This window comes from Alosa alosa, chromosome 8 (genome assembly GCF_017589495.1).
Source record: "Alosa alosa isolate M-15738 ecotype Scorff River chromosome 8, AALO_Geno_1.1, whole genome shotgun sequence".
In the NCBI taxonomy this organism is placed as follows: Eukaryota; Metazoa; Chordata; class Actinopteri; order Clupeiformes; family Clupeidae; genus Alosa; species Alosa alosa.
The window spans coordinates 12,080,746-12,100,247 of record NC_063196.1 but is presented as its reverse complement, the minus strand read 5'-3'; the positions used below and the strand labels follow the sequence as shown (position 1 = coordinate 12,100,247).

Genomic DNA, 19,502 nt, shown 5'->3' with positions numbered 1-19,502 from the left:
ATCTTTTCCATCATATAGTGACGTCAGCACTTCTCTGTCTTTCTCAATCGCTGGATGGAGCTGTCTTTTTGTGCTAGTGCTGAGCGGCGCCCACGCGCAGGAACCCGTCACCACCATCATAAACCTCTATATGTTTAGCCTGATTTTTGCTTTCATCCTCTCAAACGTTACTGAGGATCGAAAAATACTGAGTGAATTTAATGTGGACGATTTGGGAAAGGATGAGAACCGTGACTGAGAACTAACTGTGGGATAGTCTACGGTGATCTACTGCGTAAATATGTTACTCAAAACATTGCATCACTGTCGACTAGTATTGTATGTTTTCCTGTTATTTGGGGTGACTCAAGCTTTAACACGGTCCTCGCAATTGGGCCTGTCAGATTTAAAATCCAAAATATCAGGAGTAGAGGAGTTGCTGGAAGAATTTCGCAAACAGCTGCAACAGGATCAAGCTTATTCGAGGGACTATGACGCAGGGGATGTGTGCCTTAGTGATTTCACCGAGATGGAGGAGCACATCATCCGGGCGAGGGACTCCATTGAACAAGGCGCCACCTTCCTCTCTGCGCCGAGCCGAGTGTACAGCTGGAAGGACTGCCTCCACGCCTGCTGCTTGGAGCCGCACTGCACCGTGGCGGTGATGCAGGAGGACCTCAAGCAGTCAGAAGAAAGCCTCGGTTGCTATTTGTTCAACTGCACGTACAGGAATAAAAACGTGTGTACATTCTCAATGCAGCAGGGGTTTAGCACGTATAGCCGGGTTCATAATGTGACAGCGCATCGGCCCGCAGCTGCCCCCAGCAATAGTGATAAGAGCAAGCAGCTGAGTCCACGAAGGAGGCCTCTGGACGACCAGGCAGAAGATGAAACATCCGAACTAGGTAATTAGGCTATGCGTGATGGCCGGCAACAGGTCTACTGGTCTGTCAGTAGTAGCCTAGGCTATATTATTATTTTCTATAGTAGATCGATGGTAGTGTTTAATATTTCTTTTATGTTTTACAATACCTCTACAATATCCTTCCTTACCCTCTATAGTGTTCCTATAGTAGGCCTAGTCGTATAGTGATTCTATAGTAGCCCAAATTAGGCCTACTATAAGATTCCTATAATATCTATACTAGCCTATTCCTGTTGGATTACTATCCTTTTGTACAGTCTTTTGTAATGGTTGCTGTGCAGAATTCCTTTATTTAGCCCTTCTGATAGCGATCGTTGACCATTATCCTACATTTGTGAGTTGTGTAATGTCAGAATGCTCAGAACACATATAACTTTATGAATGTTTGATCAAGTATGTATACAAGTAGCTAATGTGAAGAGAGTGTACAGATGAATTTCTACATACCACGTTTTGAAGTTTATCATGTGACAGGGAATTAAACTTTAACTTCAGCTCTCTGTTCTAAAATAAGACACATGGCCTTCAGGCACAAACTCAAATCAGTGTTTGAAGTGGACTGTGTGTTTACTTTTCAGACATGGACGAGCCACCTCGCACTGATGCCGGCAAGGATGTGATGGTCCAATTACCCACTGACTGGGCTGTACTGGACGGGAGGGACAGTGTGGATGACCATGGGGTCGCCCACTATGAATGGGCACTGGTCAAGGGGAACCCCTCTGTAACAATGAAGGTAATACTTTTGCATTTAAAAAAGTTGTGCTTTTGCACACCTCCTTGGGACGGGTGCGTCGGAGAAGGACCACAGGGTCACCAATGTCAAAGAAAGTAGGAAGCTCCCGCACACTCTCTTCATTTGCAATTCTACTGTTTTTTTTATTGCAAAACAGTAAAAAACAGTTAAAAAACAGTACAATTGCAAATGAAGACAGTGTGCGGGAGCTGAAGAGACCTTAGTTAGGAATTAATACAATACTCTGTATTGTACAGTACATGGTAGTTGTGTGATAAATACTTGGATGTAGAGACATGTACATGGATAGATCAGTCAATCAATCAATAAATAAGTAAACAGAGAATTAGATAGATTGTTACATTGGCTATGAACTGATTGGTTGGCTACATAGTGTATTTGTAGTGTATTTGTAGTGTACATAGTGTGCCCTCTGGTTGTGCCAACAGAAATTGTATCTCAGAAACATCCTGTTGCATTTCCTTTTTTAATGTGGCACGCTTCCGCTTGTCCTCAAACTCTGTGGAGCAGGCTTAGTTATACACAGTTAAGAGAGGAGGAAAGAGTCAGCACGGCGTTTAGTCACATAACAAGGGACTAAAGATAATGTTAAGCAAACATGGCCACATGCAGGGCTACACACAGACACACTTTACACTCACATTTGATGTGTTTAGTCCACGTTAGTGTCGCCGCACCTGGCGTTAGGCGTGTTGAAATGGAGCCGGGGTGGGAGAGCAGGCTCTGCTGTTGTTTGCTGTGCAGATATAGATAAGGGAGCTGTACTCCCCCACCTGCTCTGAGCACAAAAAGCCCCATTGTTACTCCCTGTGGACTCAGGAGCTTGAGGGACACACAGGGCTAATGCTCGACACTATTTGTCAAAGAATTAAGCATCACAGTGAATATAATGCATCTGGAAGGATAAGGAGCCGAATTGATTTTAATGATCTGAATGGGAAGTTTATTTGAATGCAAAGGAATAGAGCAGAATGTGCATATTATCCTACAAATGAACGTTTTTAGCAGAACATAAAGAAAGAAAGAAATCAAGAAATCCTCAGAGTCCGAGTACTTGTATCTTTTCAAAGTTGTGTGGTGACATTTTTAATTACCAAATGACTCTCACTGCTGACATGACCTCAGCTCATCTGTGATGCTAACTGGTTGAAGCTAAGCATGTGAGGCTACAAAATTAAAGAGGGAGCTCATTACAGCGTAATAAATGAACAGTTTTGTATAAAAGTCACTTTTTTAGGCCAGCAAATATACCGTACACTAGGGGCCAGCACAAATCTCACGTACTGGCCAGAGGGGCCAATATGTGTGTTTGTGTGTGTGTGTGTGTGTGTGTGTTGGGAGGTTTTTACGTTGGACACTGCATGACATCTAGTGCGCATCTCTCTGAAGGTGACCCATCCAGGTCTGCTGAAGATCACTGACCTGCAGGTGGGAGTGTATGTGTTCCAGCTGACCGTCACAGACACGGCGGGGCAGAGGAGCTCGGACAACGTCTCCGTCAGTGTGCTGGCTCCTGAGCGTCATTCTGAAGGTGAGAAACGGCCATCACGGCTCACGCCCAGACAGTTTACTACACAAAGCATAAGGACAGGTTGTTGAGCTGAAGAATGAGAGATGGGAAAATATGAAGACATTAGTAATGTTACGGCAGTGTGAACCTGATATTAGCATAGAACTGGGGATTCATGTCAAAATGGTTTTAAAATAGAACGTTTTTATAGGCAGAACATAATTTGAAATAAACAATCAAAAATGTTGACAAGGTGAGATTCTTTACTGAGATGTTTTTTTGGAGGAATTCAAATGTTTTTTTGTTGTTGTAAGAAACCTTGAGTGCAATTTGGAAATTACATTTATCTTAGATTTATGAATGTATAGAAATGTATGGCTAAAATAATGCCTGTCAGCAGTTTTGCAGTTTGCATTAAACCTAAGCTTTACTTGGTAAACAAAACCAAGCTTTGTACTATGAGACATTTAGAAGGGGAAAGGATGATTTTATGCCACCTTCAAATCCATCTGTGTCTGACACAAAACAAAACAGAACACCTGTCTGTACATGAGCTTGGAATATACATTTTCATCAGTGGCCCACTCCCAGCACAGCGAAGTATTGTATTTACCAAACTATTCAGTTGAAACACCGGGCTCATAAAGTCGGCTTTGCAGTTGGGATGAACTTTATAGACAATTTTATAGACAATATTTCAGACCGAATAGCACTAGAACTCAGTTAGACTGGGGCCAAAGTCCTAACTAAAAACATTTTTTCTGCCGACCTTGAGCCGACCCTCTGATAAGCGCTCAGTAGTCGTACAGACTGAACAAGTCATCATCAGACATCAACAACTCTACGATAACCAACACAGTTGTATGCATAAGCTGAAAAAAAGAGATGCCAAACCCCTCCACTCTGATAAGCAATACTTATACTAATACAGCAATACACACTGCCTCCACCAAGGCAAGGCAAGGCAAGTTCATTTAAATAGCACATTTCATACACAGGAGTAATTCAATGTGCTTTACATAAACAAAAGCAAAGAACAATAGTAAAAAAAACATAAAGGGGCAATAGTCGAAAATAGTTTAAAAAGTACATAAAATACCATAATTAAAAACCATAAAAGACATAAAGTAGAATAATTAAAAGACAGAGTGCATCTGATTAACAGGAAGTGTATTTGATCAGTTAGCAGAAAGCATCTGAAAACAGTTTGATTTTAAGTCTAGATTTAAAACTGGCTACAGTTGGGGCATTTTTGATGTCATCTGGAAGTTTGTTCAAGAGCTAAACCGCATAGCAGCTTTAAGCTGCTTCATCATCTTCATCAACAGTGGGTTTTACCAACAACAATTCTCCTGACACCTGAGAGGTCTGATGGGTAATTAAGTCCCGTTCCATTTAGTGACAAGCAGTAGTGCAATTCTGTTATTTACTGGAGGCCAGTGCAGGGACTTACGTAAATTAAATGAAGAGCTTGGAGGAACATAAACATCCCTCTCCACAATGGACATAAAAACATAACATAAGAAGGACAGTGGTGAAATGACTCAAAGCCAGTTATTGCCATCAAACCTCCCTGAATTTCATCACTCAAACAGAGATAACGAGCATGAAGATGATAGAAAAGATGCTGCAAAAAATCTATGTCACCTACCAAGGCTGAGAGGCAATCAGAAGAGAAGGGTCATGCTGAAACATCAGGACTGTCTGACACACACATATATCCCACCCCACCTTCTCTGACTCCGTCACCGCAAAAACACTACAAGGACACTGCTGAAATGACTTAATGCGAACCATCTCCTAGTCTCCACCAAAGATACAGTACAGTCTTACTTAAAAGCATCTGTTTGGAAGATGTGTCAATTCTGTACAACTTTTTGTCAATTTACATTCTTGTGAATTTAGTCCTACTTCTGCATTACTAGTCCTTATGGCATGAATCGGCTCCTTTTTTCACTAACACTGAATGAATCTCAGAAATTATATTGAATTTATCTTTGATGCATTCATGTATGTTTCAGCTATCCTACTTGTGCTACCAGTGTCCCTCCGTAATGTGTATTGACTGGTGAGAGAAATCCAGTGTCAGTGGGCCTGATGAAAGCCTTTCATAGCTAACCAGAGGCCATCTGTGTCCGCAGCGTGCATCGGCTCGTGCTCCCACTACCAGTTCATGTGCGATGACGGCTGCTGCATCGACATCAGCTACGCGTGTGATGGGAAACAGCAATGTCCAGACCGCTCGGACGAAGACTTCTGCCATAGCTGTGCGTGTCTCTCTTCACCTAAACCTAAACCTGACCCATACTCTGGACACTAACCTTTGTCCTCTTTTTACAATGTCTCTAATGCCAACATGAAAGTCAAGCATCTTCAAGGTTGCATAATAAAATAATCTAAGCCTGTAAATGCTCAATAGATGAAATTACATTTGGTTGGCTACCAAATCATCTAATAATAAATTCAAACATTTTGAAAGGAGAGAGAGGAGTTCAATTAACATAAGCATCGGACTGTTAGTTATCCTAAGATGACTCACATACTGTGCTTTTGTTTCCCCTCTCTAGTTGATGGAGGCAGGAAGACTGTCAATCATGCTGCTACGCCTCAGCAAGCTCAGCCAGCCGATCAGTCCATGATACCAACCAGACCCAAGGCAACCATGGAGGAGGCTAGACCATCAGTGGGTCAGATTCCCACCAGAAGCAAGCCACCTCCTCCGGCCGCCCCTGAAAGCCACAATCCACAGAATGAACTTATACCAGGTAAAAAAAAGGGTTAACAAAGCGTGGTACTCAGACAAGTCGATGGCAGTGTAGTAGTGGATAAGGACTGGCCCTGACTTCTGTAAGGCACTTTGGATAAAAGCATCAGCCAAATGAATAAAGATTAAGTCAAACATTGCATTCCCATCACTAGCTCATCTCATGCTTGCAGCAGCATCAAAACTCCATTCAGCAGAATTCAGAATTCCATTCAGTCTACATTACAATGGCACCAGATGTCATCTTTTCAACTATTCAATATGGACTTAAGCATATCAGTCAAGCACCAATTACGTAATTAAACCATGCATAGTTATACGAGTCAATTGTTACCTCCACCAAGGAAGTTCTGCTTTCTGTGCAGTCTGTCTCTGTTTGTACTTTATTGTCATTACTATTTATGCATAGACACTCTTATCTGGAGCGGCTTACAAAGGCCTCTGTAAACCGGTGGGTGGTGACCTTCAGTCTGTATTCAGTTAGAGGATTTAAAAGTCAAAGGTAAAGGTCAGGGATTGGGCCTGTCAGTGAAAATACAAATACAAAGCAAAGAGAGCAAACCCCCAACACCGCTATTTTTTTTTATATATATATATGTCCTATATTTCTATTTTGATACATACATGTTCTATATTTCAGTCTTGCACTTTAATTTAATGTTTATTGTCTATGGCTATGTCTATAGTATGTCTATGTCTGTATTTAAAGCATGTCTATGTCTGCATGGGAAAGTAAGAAACGAAATTTCAATTCTTTGTATGACCAGTGCATGTAAAGAAATTGACAATAAAAGCCGACTTGACTTGACTTGACTTGACAAAGAGAAGGAGAAACGGGGAAACAGATCAAATCTCAAATCAGGCAGTGCACCCTATAGCCTTAACCGACAGTAGTCCATCAGAGTCAGTCTTCGGCAATGCAAGAAAATGGCAGGACAGAAATCCAGAGAACCAAGTGCAGAAGGTCTCTTTAATAGACGGTTTACCTAGATTTACACAGATTGAGGATCTCACAGGCAGCTGAAATGAATGAAAGTGAACTGTGTATCTGTGGGTTTGGAGTGCAGAGGGCCTAGTCCTGTAGCATGGGCCCAGTGGTGAGCTACAGCTGCCCAGTATATTATCCCATCTCTGCAGGTTCTCGGGGTCTGGACACAAAGCTTCCCCTGTTTGCAGCCACCTGATCCCTTAAACAGTAATGAGTATGCCATGGTTACCTGAGTCCAGACTGAAACCTTGTCCCCTGCCAACACACACACACACATTTTTCTCTCTCTCTCTCTGTCTTAATTCTCATTCACCTCTGTTTGCAGAGCAATGTACATCGCCCCCTGTGGTTGGACCATGCAAGGGCATTTTCCCTCGTTGGTACTATGACCCAAATGCAGGGGAGTGCAAGCACTTTATCTATGGTGGCTGCAAAGGCAACCACAACAACTTTCTGCAAGATTCAGATTGCATCAATGAATGTATACAAAGACCTGGTAAGGGTTTGAAATTGTTATCCATTAATTAGCAAGAGTTTTATAAAACTGTGAACACTTACTAGCGTTTACTAATATGTTATCATTACATCAACATTTGCTAATACGTTCATAGCATATTATACTCTTGATGTTAAGTTAAGTAATATAATTTTCAGCTCCAGCTAAACCAGAGACCACGACAGCTCCTGCTCCTAATCCACATACAGAGATGGGTATGTGTTTTCTGCTTCTGAAATCCCTATTAATGATACTACCCAAGTCTTCTCCTTCCATGATCATGACTTAGACCAACATTCTTGTTCTTGTTTTTTTCCCCTCAGCTGTGTTTTCCAAAGTGGCTGTGTCTGAACTCCAACCGGAGAGTCTTCCTGTCTCAAAATCTCACAGAGTTTTAGGAGGACACCCACCACCAGAGTCAGGTACTTCATAATCTATCAGTTCATTATATCATTATGTGTCCGATAAACAGGTTGCAGGCTGCAGCAACTAAGTGTATTGCTCCTACTGTACCTTCAGTAAGTTCTGGTAATTTTGCATGCTCGGTTGTGTTTAGATGGTTAAAGAGTGCTGCGTTGAAGTCTGTTGCTTGGGCAAGTGCTCTGAGAAGGCAATTGTTTGCTTTCGTTTTAAAATGTGTTAGCCTGATGAAATAGTTGTAAATATAGAAATAAAAATATATTTGGGGCAGCTTTGGACTTGTAACCGGAGGGTTGCCGGTTTGAACCCCGGCCAGTGGGCCGCGGCTGACGTGCCCTTGAGTAAGGCACCTAACCCCTCACTGCTCCCCGAGCGCCGCTGTTGTTGCAGGCAGCTCACTGCGCCGGGATTAGTGTGTGCTTCACCTCACTGTGTGCTGAGTGTGTTTCACTAATTCACGGATTGGGGTAAATGCAGAGACCAAATTTCCCTCACGGGATCAAAAGAGTATATATACTTATACTTACTTATATACTTTCATATTCTTTTCAACTTTTAAGTCTTATCTTTCATCTCTAAATTACTTGATGGTGGATATGCTGTGATCATCACTGCATTAGTACGGCAGGTTTAGTATGCATGTCGATGCTGATAGGCTAGCACCTCTAAACAAGAGAAACCAAACAAGATAAAACGACCTCAACAGCCTGTTGCATATTGTTGTACAACTTAAACATGTTGTTCAATCAGGAAGCCATAGCAAAACGGTGCAAAATGTGTTGATTTCAAACTTTCTCCCAGCTGAACCAACAGGGTCCAGTTGAACCCAGTTGAACCAACAGACTCACGTCCGTCACAGCATCAGTTCTCAGATCACCCCCTTCAGTCCATGGCCATGTGTAGGCTTTCCCAGCAGCCTCTGCAGTAGTCCTGCTGACTCATTTGCGACTTCCTCTATGATTCCCCTGGAGAGTGCTGTAGCTCTGCTGAGCAAAGGAGCCTGTGAGATCTCAGCAGCACTGAGCACTCTCACGCCCTGCCCTGCTATGGCTCCACCAAGTTTTAGACCAGCTCCTTGTGTTAGGTCCTTGCTCCCTAATCTAGGATACTGTGGTAGTAGTAGTTTAAACAAGGATCAAGTGTTTAGGAGTTTAAATTTCTTTTCAAAGATGGCTGTGAGTTAGACTGTACAATGACGTTTCTGTAAGAGAAGATGTTTGCAAGTCAGTGCATTGACTTGACTTGATGGATGCAGCCCTCTTTGCATAAACTCATTGTGCTGCCTGTAAAGTAGTTGGTTATTTCAATTTTAGATATCAGTTATTGCTACTTAACTGTTGTAGTTGGAGCCTGTATTGCACATTGTTATGCACACTTCAGCAGCTGTGCACTTCAGTCTGTCTGACAATGTGCATTGTATATGTGGAAGTGTTTCACCTGTGCAGTATTCAAAGTAGGGATTTGAATACCTGGAGTCATGATAAGTCCCGAGACTAACTCAACTCCATGTGTTCTCTTTGTGCACTCAGGGGCCATTTTGCCACTGGTCCTGGGCATCCTCATCAGTGCCCTGCTGCTGCTCATGGTGGGCTGTCGGCTGCGTCTTGTGCGACACAAGCTGAAGAAGGCTCGGCCACTGACCACCGAGGAGTCGGATTACCTCATCAATGGCATGTACTTGTAGGAGCCCCAGCAGGACAAACATCCAAACCATGAGAAGAGAGGAGAGAGAGAGATGCAGTCTTTCTCTGATCAATCTATTTTGTCCATCTTCCTCCTGCCTCCCAAATTGAAGTTGGGTTCACACCCTGGCCGCTTCCCGTTCGTTTTTTGTCCTTTCTTCAATTTTAAGGGTAAAACTCAACCTTCTCTGCACAGAGATTTATCCTTAAACCTTAAAAAAAAATGTGCTGTTGAGCTTTTGTTGTCTCATTTGTAATGGCTTTTGTGTACCTGTTGTTTATCATTTGCTTTTTTGAAAAAAATATATATTTCTCTTCACATTTTCAAAACGTTTTTGCTGATTGTGGATGGACATCTCCTATTTGTGCCATAAAATGAGTTATTTTTCAGGACATACCTCCATTATGCAACTACATGTGACTTTGTTTATATTTTCACAAATGAAAGACCACGACTTAATGCAAGTCTGTATCAGTAATGACCTGTCTGGTCCATGTCTGTGTACTTCAGACATGGCTGGTGTTTCTAGTAGTTACCTCAGAACACAATGATGATTATCATGATTGATATTGATTGATTATCATGACTTCAGGAGATGCTCTTAGCTTTGTGTGATTTCTATCTCGTTAGAATACCGCTTTGGCTGTTCTACATCAATTAGTTCAATGTAAACATCTTTTAACACTAGACATAAGAAAATATGTATACATGTCTATGTGTCTTATACATATATTATACATATCTAAATTGTATATGTGGGTCTGAGATTTTGAGGAATAAACTTATCCCATACGTGACAGGACACAAAATGTGACACAGTGTGTGACATATATGACTCACCTTCAACAATCCTTTGACTTGACATGATAAATTCTTAAAATCCAACTTCTGAATCCAACATTTGATGTAATTCCTGTAGTTTGTGAGATGCAAATAATTGCAGGAATTTCATTTACCAACCAACAACTGATTACACTCTCAAAAATGTCTTACACATCAAAAAGTGCAACACCAACTTTGGCTTTACATTCTGATCTGCTAAATCCTACGATGACGACAAAAAAGTTTTTTAAGCTGTATTTTATTTAGTGTGCCATTCCAAAAAAATAAAAATAAAAATAAAAATAAAAATTACAGTCATGGGTAAACCATGTTGACAGAAAGAAAATGGCAAGACATTCATGTGCTTTGCGTCGAGGTTTATTTTAGCAAAGCCATTCTTTTTTTTGTGGAAGTCACCACAAGTGGGGCCAGCATACAACGTTGTCAGGGAAAACAAAGAGTCAGCGGGCAATACAACTGTGTCGGAGGAGAGAAATCAAAGCTCAGCCCAGTTCATTTGTTAATGTGCACGTTTTTTTCATTGGTGTTTGTGTAGAAAAGCCAGTTCCAGGCTGAATGGGAGGAGTGAAACAGAAGAAGGGAAAAGAGGGGGAGTCCACTCACATGTTCCACTGTGCCAAGACTGGGGACATCGACAATGCCACTTTGTGTTTAGTGCTGCATATCAAACAACTACACATGGGGATGGAATTTAGCCGCTGTGGAACTGCAGGCGCTGTGTGGCTCTCCTTACAGTTAGCGGAGGAGGAAGCGTCAAAGGTATGTTAGCGTCAAAGAGCGATTCATTTATCTACACCGACCAGCACGTCGCACACACGGCAGCTACTGTGAAGTGATTTTATGTTATACTCTCCACCGTGGGCAGTTTAAAGCCAAACGGCAGAGCTCAGAGGAGGTTCCTATTCTTTCGCACTCAGTTCCTTCGCAGCTGAAATGCGTGGGAAAAGGAGAATAAAAAGAAAACAAAAAAGGCTTCCAATACTGAATTTATCACCAAAACTGCCTTTTTCAAAAGGAAAACTTGAGGAAATGAACAAAAAAAAAGATAACCCCCTTATATGTAGTATACATTAAATAACTCATAGTCCATACACCTACAAGAGGGGTTACCTCACTTTATAAGCCTCTTCCACAACTGGAGAGAGAAAAAAAAAAACTGAATTACAACTGCAATGCTGGGGTGTGTGCCGTTTGTTCTTTCCTTTTTGCTTTAGAATGAAGCTTTTAGTTTGAAATCCAATGGCTTGGGGCCAGTCCAAACTCCCCCCACCCCAGTTCAGAGTGAAATGTTGGATATAGCCGGTCTGATGATTCAGAGTTCATCCCTAAGAGAGATAACAGGACAGAGTTACATAGACCAATACAGAAAAACAGACAAAACTGTCCACTAAGCTCCACTCTGCCTCAGATTTCAGTCAATCGCACATTCATTCATTCATTCATTCTTTCACACACTCACTCATTCATTATTGCATGCACAAATCAAAGGTTCATGCACAAAGGTTTTCTGCAGGACTTCACATGCCCTTATACCATTCACTTATTCATAATTAGTTCTGTTCAGAGCTGAAAGATGATCCAAGTAATAATCATGGGAAGCTTATTGGGTATACATAATAAAATAAAAAAAAGGATCAATTCCTTTCAAAATACACGTTTCTGTATTTTGTATATTTTTACATTAATGGGTGACATGCTCTAAATGTTAAGCAGCACCTGAGGTATTACGTTTTTTTTTTTTCTTTACACAACAAACTAAAATTGTCACTGCAATCGAGAAAAACAAAACCAAGCTTCAAACATAACAAATCTATTCTGGTTGTTCTATTAAATACATAAATAGATACAAATATTAAAAATTAATAAAACAATAAATAAAACTCACTTATATATCAGGTTGTATATCAAGCACTGCAATACCCGTTCATGTGAATTGTTAAATAACTACATAATTAAATAACTAAAAATGTAATTAAAAAAAACAAACGTGCAGCCAGTTACTATGGTATGGGGGAAGCAAAGAATGATGACAGGCAGGCAGCACACGCAGGCCCCTTTTTGTGATCGATTGTCTGCTCCAGACCCCACCATTTCACCTGTGCCAGAGGGGGAGAAGGGAGGGGGGAGGGGGAGTAGGAAGTCACTTCCACCTGGACCACTGCTTGTCTTTGTCTGTTAAAGGCACGTAAATCACCCCCATCAGGGGCTTCATTTTGGTGCTGCCGTCCTCCATCTTGTCATACTGCTCCAGCATCTGGTTGCCCCCGGCCGGACCCACGGGCAGGATGAGCCGTCCGCCAGGCTTCAGCTGATCCAGGAGCTGTGGAGGGGGAGGAAGAGGCGCATGGGTTTAAACACATGGGCTGCTCTGACACGCATGGGTGCAGACACATGGGTATATGCAGGACTGAATCACAGTAGTCATTCTATTCAACTCATGTATGTCTGTCAGTCTATAGACCAGTGTTTCTTAACTGGTGGGTCAGAACCCAAAAGTGGGTCGCAGAACCGTTCTGGGTTCAGATCTTTATTTTGATGGACTTTATTCGTATATCAGTCGTTGCCATGGACATAGACAATGTTAATGTGACAGGTCATGTTAGACATCGGTTTAGTGGTATATGCAAGTAGACTACAACCCTGAATATTTGAAGTAGGACATGGATTCACTTAAATTGAGGACAAAATGGGACTGAAACCCCAGTATGTGGTGTGCAGTGAATTGCTCGAGTACTTTGAAAGGTGACATCAGGAGTTGAAGACTTCACAAATGTAATGCCAAACATCAGCATGTTCCAAACAAGTAGGCCTACAGGCACTTTGCAATTAAGTAGCCATTAAGTTATATGTAACAGACTAATTGCTAGTATGTATAATAACACCTTAATGCTCTGCTACTAAACTCTATAATAACACCAGAGATGCACTATCAAGAGGCCTATAATGTTGAGTCTTGCCAAAAGAAACCCCTTGCTTATGTAACCTGCACGACAGGGTCATGGCCTATACTTGTGCAGGGACAGTCTATAGTCTAATATCTAGGTTCAGTGGAGATTGGTGTAGGTTTTTACTAGACCAGATTCTAGTCCTCATCCCAAAGACAACACACGCACTCGTGGATAAAGTTTATAATAAAAATATATAGTTTATTTCACAGGTCAAAGTCATTCAATTCAGTTTAAGTTATTTCAATATCAATATTAAAAGAGATGTATTGTGTTATATCTGTTTACTATTCTATTATGCTATTTTATATGTTCTATTCTAATATTCTATTTATTGTATTTATATCCATGTACTACTTTATATTTTTGTTCTATTTAATATCTAAGTCTAATTGTATTTTCCTTTTTAAAATACTATTATCTTATCTTATCTTGTCTTATATTTATTATCCAATATTATTATATACTATAAATTAAACAAAATAAAACCCAACCCAAAACAAAATGTGAGTGCACTCAAGAAAATAATAAAGAAAATAAAATAAATGAAAAGGGGAAATGGTTCAGTCCAACTTGTGCAAAGTGCAATGTCTAGATCCTACCACAATCACAAGGGTAAGGGGATGTGTAGCCTAACAGGCAGTCCAAAAAGGAAGGGGCAAGTTGATGTAGATGGTGACGATGATGAATCCAAATCCAGGACGATGAGGGAAATCCAGAAGGTATCCAAGAGTTCCAGGGCAAGGCAACGGGGTTTGTTCGGGGTACAACAAAAACCAGTCAGGATTCCAGTACCATACAAAATACAAGGGAAAAGTCTTCTTTCTTCTTTTCAAAGGGTGATCATAAAAGCTTTGTGCGGGGGAAAGAGGATCTTTATATTGTTTTCCAATGTTCATTCGTAGTTCCAAGTATCTATTATGATTTCGAAGTCATCCGTATTTTAAATCTTCTCAATCTTTCTCTCCGTCTCTCATCAGACGTAGTGCTACTTCTTCTTCATTTACCGATTGACTGTTTTCTGTTGTTGTTTTTTAACATTTGTCTCGTGCACGCATCTAGGGGCTACCAGGGAATTATTGCGCATCATAATGGGAAGTGGCAATTCATTGGGTTACACTTACATGCTTCCTATCTAGTTCTCTAAGGTGATAAAGTGGCACAGGTGACTTACTGCTTGTGGCACTGTAGGTGCCGCTGCCCCAACATGGATGGCATCGTAGGGTGCCTCTGCCTCGTGACCCATTCTGCCATCCCCCACTGCAACACACACAGACACACACACACACACACCAGGTGTCAAAGTAGGCACTGCCACAGCAGAAGAGGCCGCAGCAGACACCAACACAGCCGGATGCCAGCTTGTATGCCAGAGTGCCAGCCGGAGGAAAAGGGGAGGGTAGGGGAGAGGAGAGAGGAGGGTGCAGTAGGGCTGGGCTGGGCGTCTGTGAGGAACGAGAGGCTGAACCTGCAGGCAACTCAAAAATTCAGTTGTAACACAAAACACAGTTTATTACTGCGCAATTGACACTGGGGTTTACATAGTGATAGAGTTGGGTAATATGGTAAAAACCATGATAAATACATGACATCACAATGATAAATAATGTGCGATATGATGCGTCCCAGCCCTAGAGTGGAGAGCAGGATGTATGTGAGGAACAAGAGGTTGAACCTGCAACTGAGCGCTAAATAATTCAACACAGTTTATACATCTTATTTATCTTAATATATTAGTCAGATAGGACCGTAACAAGTGACAGGAAGCAAGCGAGAAAGAGAGCGAGCGAGAGAGAGAGAGAGAGAGAGAGAGAGAGAGAGCCCTGGGTCGAACCCATGCCCCTGTGGGCAGTTGGACCTGAACATGTTAGATGCTACAGCATCTTGTGTCACAGCTTCCCCCTCATCACAGTTTATTACTGCCAGACTGACACCAGGCTTCACACACTGACAGCTTATTACTGCGAGACACTAGGGTTCACATTCTGACAGGCTTGGCAAGATGACCATTTCTGATGACAACTATGATATAGCCCAAGAAACATTCACTTAAGGGTTGTGTGTGAATACTGTGCATGCTACAACCACATATTCATTCTACCAAACTTAAGGTTTGCAGCCATTGTATGCCTTCACAATCTTCCCACTACCTTTCACAAAACACATAAAACAGGATCATCAGAACTTACCGATCAGCGTCACTCTGCCTGAAGATATCAAACTGGGATCATCTTTCTTTACATTATTTACAGAGTCGTCCACTAGTTCCTTGATATGATCAATTCCTATGACCTTCCCTTTCGGGCCGACCTGCAAAAACAGGAAGTGTGGTCAATCTATGTGAAATGTTGAAACTGACACCCGGCAACTGACTTTTACTCTGCCTTTGACAAAATAATGCATTTTGTGCAACAACTTCATCTGGGACAGAAAAATACTTGAGGCTCTTTTTTACGAAAAAGCTCACCATTCGTGCGAAACAAACAGAAAGGATCCCACTCCCGGATCCCACGTCTAAAGCCTTCGCCCCATCGTACAGCTGATCGTGAAGCAGCTCCAGTGCGTAGGCGTGCTGGGGGGAGAGAAGAGGGGCAGCCTCTTCAGCATCATCATCATCATCATCGTCACTGTCCCCACAGCTTTACAACCATTTACACATGACAGTGGAGTAAAAGCCACTTTTATCAGACCACACATCTCCACCATCGAAAGCAACCACACTCAATCAAATCTATTTAATTATTTTCACTCATATTATTAACAAACCCAAATTTTGTTGAATATTTTAATAAATAAATCACCCAGCTAATTAATTAATATCAACACACATGGGTAAATGTTTTATGACTTCTTTATAGCTTCTAATGAGATAGTGCATGTAAACAAACTGAATCCCAAATAAGGCATTGTGATGCCTTACCATATGTGGAGCACTGATGGTCGCTTGGTAGCCTGTTGGGACAACCAGAGGAAGAGAGATTACATAAGACAGTCAAGGCAGAGTGTGAGGGGTGGGGGATGTAATAAAATATTCTGTTTTGAACAGAAGCCAGTAGACCTGCAGTCTTTGAGAGGATACCTACCTATAGACTGTGGTGAGTCCATGTAGGGGTTGCAGCGCGAGAAGTGAGCCCGGTCTGTGGCCAGCATGACTTCATAGACCTTATCTGACTTGATTATTCCATTTTCTGGTACAGAGACAAGAAAAAAGGGACAGACGCACAACAGGTGGGAGAGGAGACGACAGCCAGACATGAGCTTTCTCAACAAAGGGGGCATTTTCAGATTCAAACAAAAAAAAGTGACCACATGACACCACACATGACCACATTCAGACCAAAAAAACAACCATGTCAGTCTTTTGGACTGACATAGGCTATTGACTGAACCCATAGACAGCACAGACAATTTGTGTGCACAGACAGTTTTGGTTCGTGCAGTCTACACTTTAGGTTTGCATGATGTGATAAAACAATTCAAACAAAGAATTTACTGTAATCATAAAATTCCACAGACAGATAGTGGAAGTGACAGGAAGTGCTAATGACAGCTGCTTGTGGTCAAGTTACAGTAGGTCCCTGACCCTACAACACCCGCCTTGATACGCAGGTCGGCCCACACACAATGCAATGCATCTCAGATCCCAGATCAGCTGTTAAAGCCAACGGTGGTGCACACAGCAGTTGCCTTTTGGCCTGTGCATGACATCTGAAAGCTGAACATGTTTATGTCTTTGAACTGACATGTACGGTGTACAAACATGATTCTACGGAGACACGTTGTGTACCACACCACAAAACAACTGAGGTCAAACATGAGGAATTTTAATCAACTGCCTTCAGCCAGACCTGTTTAAATCCAACCTCAGCTAAGTTTAGGTGCGTACGCAGCTGGGGCAGCCGAAATGGGTCAGTTCTTGGCTACATGAGGAGAGAAAGGGAGATGCAAGAGGGCAGAGGGGTGGGGATCGGCGGCTGCTTCTAAAAAAATTCAACAACATTTTTTTAGGATGTAAAATATTCATTCGCTTCAGCATCCGATTTTTAGATGCAGTGCACAGCAAGAGGGGAGGCACGCAGTTTTGTGACAGTGCATATTTAAACACACTGACCTCATTCTCTCTAAAGCCAAATAATAAGGCAAAAGGGAAAATGGTCTATAGAACACTCAGGTTGATTTTCTACGGTGTCATCATTCAATGGGCAAACACAGACAAGGTCAAAGCCAAAAACATGAAAAACAAATGAACAAATGAGAAAAACAAATGCGAGAGAGAGAGAGAGAGAGAAAATGTAGGCTACTGCGCACCTGTGTATGGTAAGAATGCCTGGCATTCGGCAAATGCCACAAATAACTTTACTCAGCCTTGACAGCAAAACTGCTCTGTCATTCAATCACCTGGCAGTCATCACTGGCATTTCAGTACAATGTAAGAACAGTGGCTTGACATTTCCTTGATGAGCAACACCATTCAGTTAGAGCCCTTGTTTTAGGCTTAAATCATAGCTTTACTTTTACTGCGAGTCATAAAAAAGAGCAACCTGCAACAGAAGAACCAGAGATCACATATCTCAGGATTTAAAAATAGCCAATTGACTGGACACTTGCCTTGAAGGTGGGCATGCATATAACAACACTCTGAATGGCTTTAGATCACTGCGTGCTCTACAAATTTGGGATGGGGAAGTCCTAAACATGAAGCCATTAACATTCTGCAATAGACAAAAAAATTCGAGCTGCTTAGCCCCATGAAAACAGGAAAACTGGCAGAGGCTAAAAGGTGCCATGCCAGCTAAAAGGTGCTATGCCAGCTAGAACCGTGCATTGATATGTAGCCTAGTTGCTGAGAAACAGAGTGCGTTGACCCTCCTGATTAGCATGACAACGACAGAATAGTCAGTAAATCTATGAGAAATATTCAATGTATTGAAATTAACCGAAATGGGTGCATGTTTAACTCTACTGTTACGTTTATTTCGGGTTTTTTATCGGTGCGGTTCAGACTGCCCCGCCCTCTCATGTGCTGCCAGTTCAGGAGGCGACTGCAGGCATACGGGACTGAAACGTGGGTACGGTTACTGACAACTCTCCTATAACCAACCCAATAACTATAACACCAACAACAGTTAGGTAGCGACTGACTCCCTCAACGTGTCCCCATTAAATAGATAGCCTACTAAACTGCAAGCAATAGCAGCTATGACTGACAATTACTTGCATGACTCAAACTAGTTCCTAGCAACACTAAAAAAACATGTGGTAACGTTATTACAAAGCATAACGTTAACACAAAATGCCTCAAGAGTATTATGGCAATGCATGGCATAAAACAACTTAGCAGATTATCTAAAACAGACAAACTAGCCTACACACGTAGAACGTTTTTCGAATAGCTTCTAAGATGACACTGTTAGCCAATGTCACATAGTTAGCAGGCCAATCTGATGCTAACATGCAGTGCCAGTGCACACATTATGAACATGTCCTCACATGAATTGGCTGAGATATAACAGCGACTAATACCAAGGTCACGACTGAAAAAATATTTTCTAGACAATTCGCTCAAAACTAGACTTGCTTAGGCTACACAATGCCAGTGTATAAGCAAGCAAACGCTAGCTGACAACTGCTAGCTTTCCTAGCAACAAATTACGCACAGTAGCAGTATGCAATGCAGCAACCAAACTTGTTACAGTGTATCGATAGGTCATATTGTTAACATTATAACAACGGTGCTGTGTTGCTACTTTGCATTCCAACATCTGAGAAAACATTGACATTTGGCGAGGGGTGCACTGGTATTAATACTAGCTACACGTAGCTGCACCATTGCAGTTTGCTGTTTGCTGCCAATGTAACATTATGCTAGCTAATGTTAGCTAGGCAGTTGGCAGCCTGGTGCTGCTTTGGACGTCTGGGGGGGAACAAGAATGGCTTGAAACACCAGGGTCTGCGTCAAAATCAACTCCACCACGACTTGCAAAGGTCTTTTGAGCACAAGATTATCTATATTATAACAAAACTTACTGCGAAGGTTGTTGACGAGCTCTGCTTGGCTAGCTCCTCCTGATTTCCAGGCCATTATTAAACACACTCTGCGGATCAAGTAGAGAGCGGCTGTCAATGCCGCGCCTGCGCAAACAGCTTTACCTACAACAGAAACCACTTCCAGAACAGATGGAGCCGATACGT

At 41.9% G+C, this 19,502-nt stretch overlaps 2 protein-coding genes across 3 annotated transcripts; one reads left to right on the top strand and one right to left on the bottom strand.

Moving 5' to 3' along the window:
* Positions 1-22: 22 nt before the first annotated feature.
* lrp11 (low density lipoprotein receptor-related protein 11) lies at positions 23-10,336 on the top strand. The gene is made up of 9 exons (XM_048250150.1): positions 23-884; positions 1,483-1,640; positions 3,051-3,192; positions 5,313-5,438; positions 5,739-5,936; positions 7,249-7,419; positions 7,578-7,634; positions 7,743-7,841; positions 9,369-10,336. The coding sequence occupies exons 1-9, from the start codon at positions 281-283 to the stop codon at positions 9,521-9,523; spliced, it is 1,710 nt and encodes a 569-aa protein (XP_048106107.1). The 5' UTR covers positions 23-280; the 3' UTR covers positions 9,524-10,336.
* A 608-nt stretch (positions 10,337-10,944) lies between these two features.
* On the bottom strand, positions 10,945-19,502 carry pcmt (protein-L-isoaspartate (D-aspartate) O-methyltransferase; the record flags this gene model as incomplete). Of its 2 annotated transcripts, none has more annotated exon segments than XM_048250152.1 (8): positions 10,945-11,690; positions 12,462-12,685; positions 14,485-14,570; positions 15,500-15,620; positions 15,778-15,882; positions 16,231-16,262; positions 16,394-16,498; positions 19,338-19,502. In XM_048250152.1, coding segments are annotated over 7 exon segments (794 nt in total), but the record flags the coding sequence as incomplete, so codon positions are not given.

Excerpts from the sequence above, each read along its gene's own strand:
- lrp11 (XM_048250150.1), top strand. The coding sequence starts at position 281 with ATGTTACTCAAAACATTGCATCACTGTCGACTAGTATTGTATGTTTTC. Across the intron at positions 3,193-5,312 it reads TCCTGAGCGTCATTCTGAAG|CGTGCATCGGCTCGTGCTCC; the intron begins GTGAGAAACGGC and ends CTGTGTCCGCAG. Across the intron at positions 5,937-7,248 it reads ACAGAATGAACTTATACCAG|AGCAATGTACATCGCCCCCT; the intron begins GTAAAAAAAAGG and ends CTCTGTTTGCAG.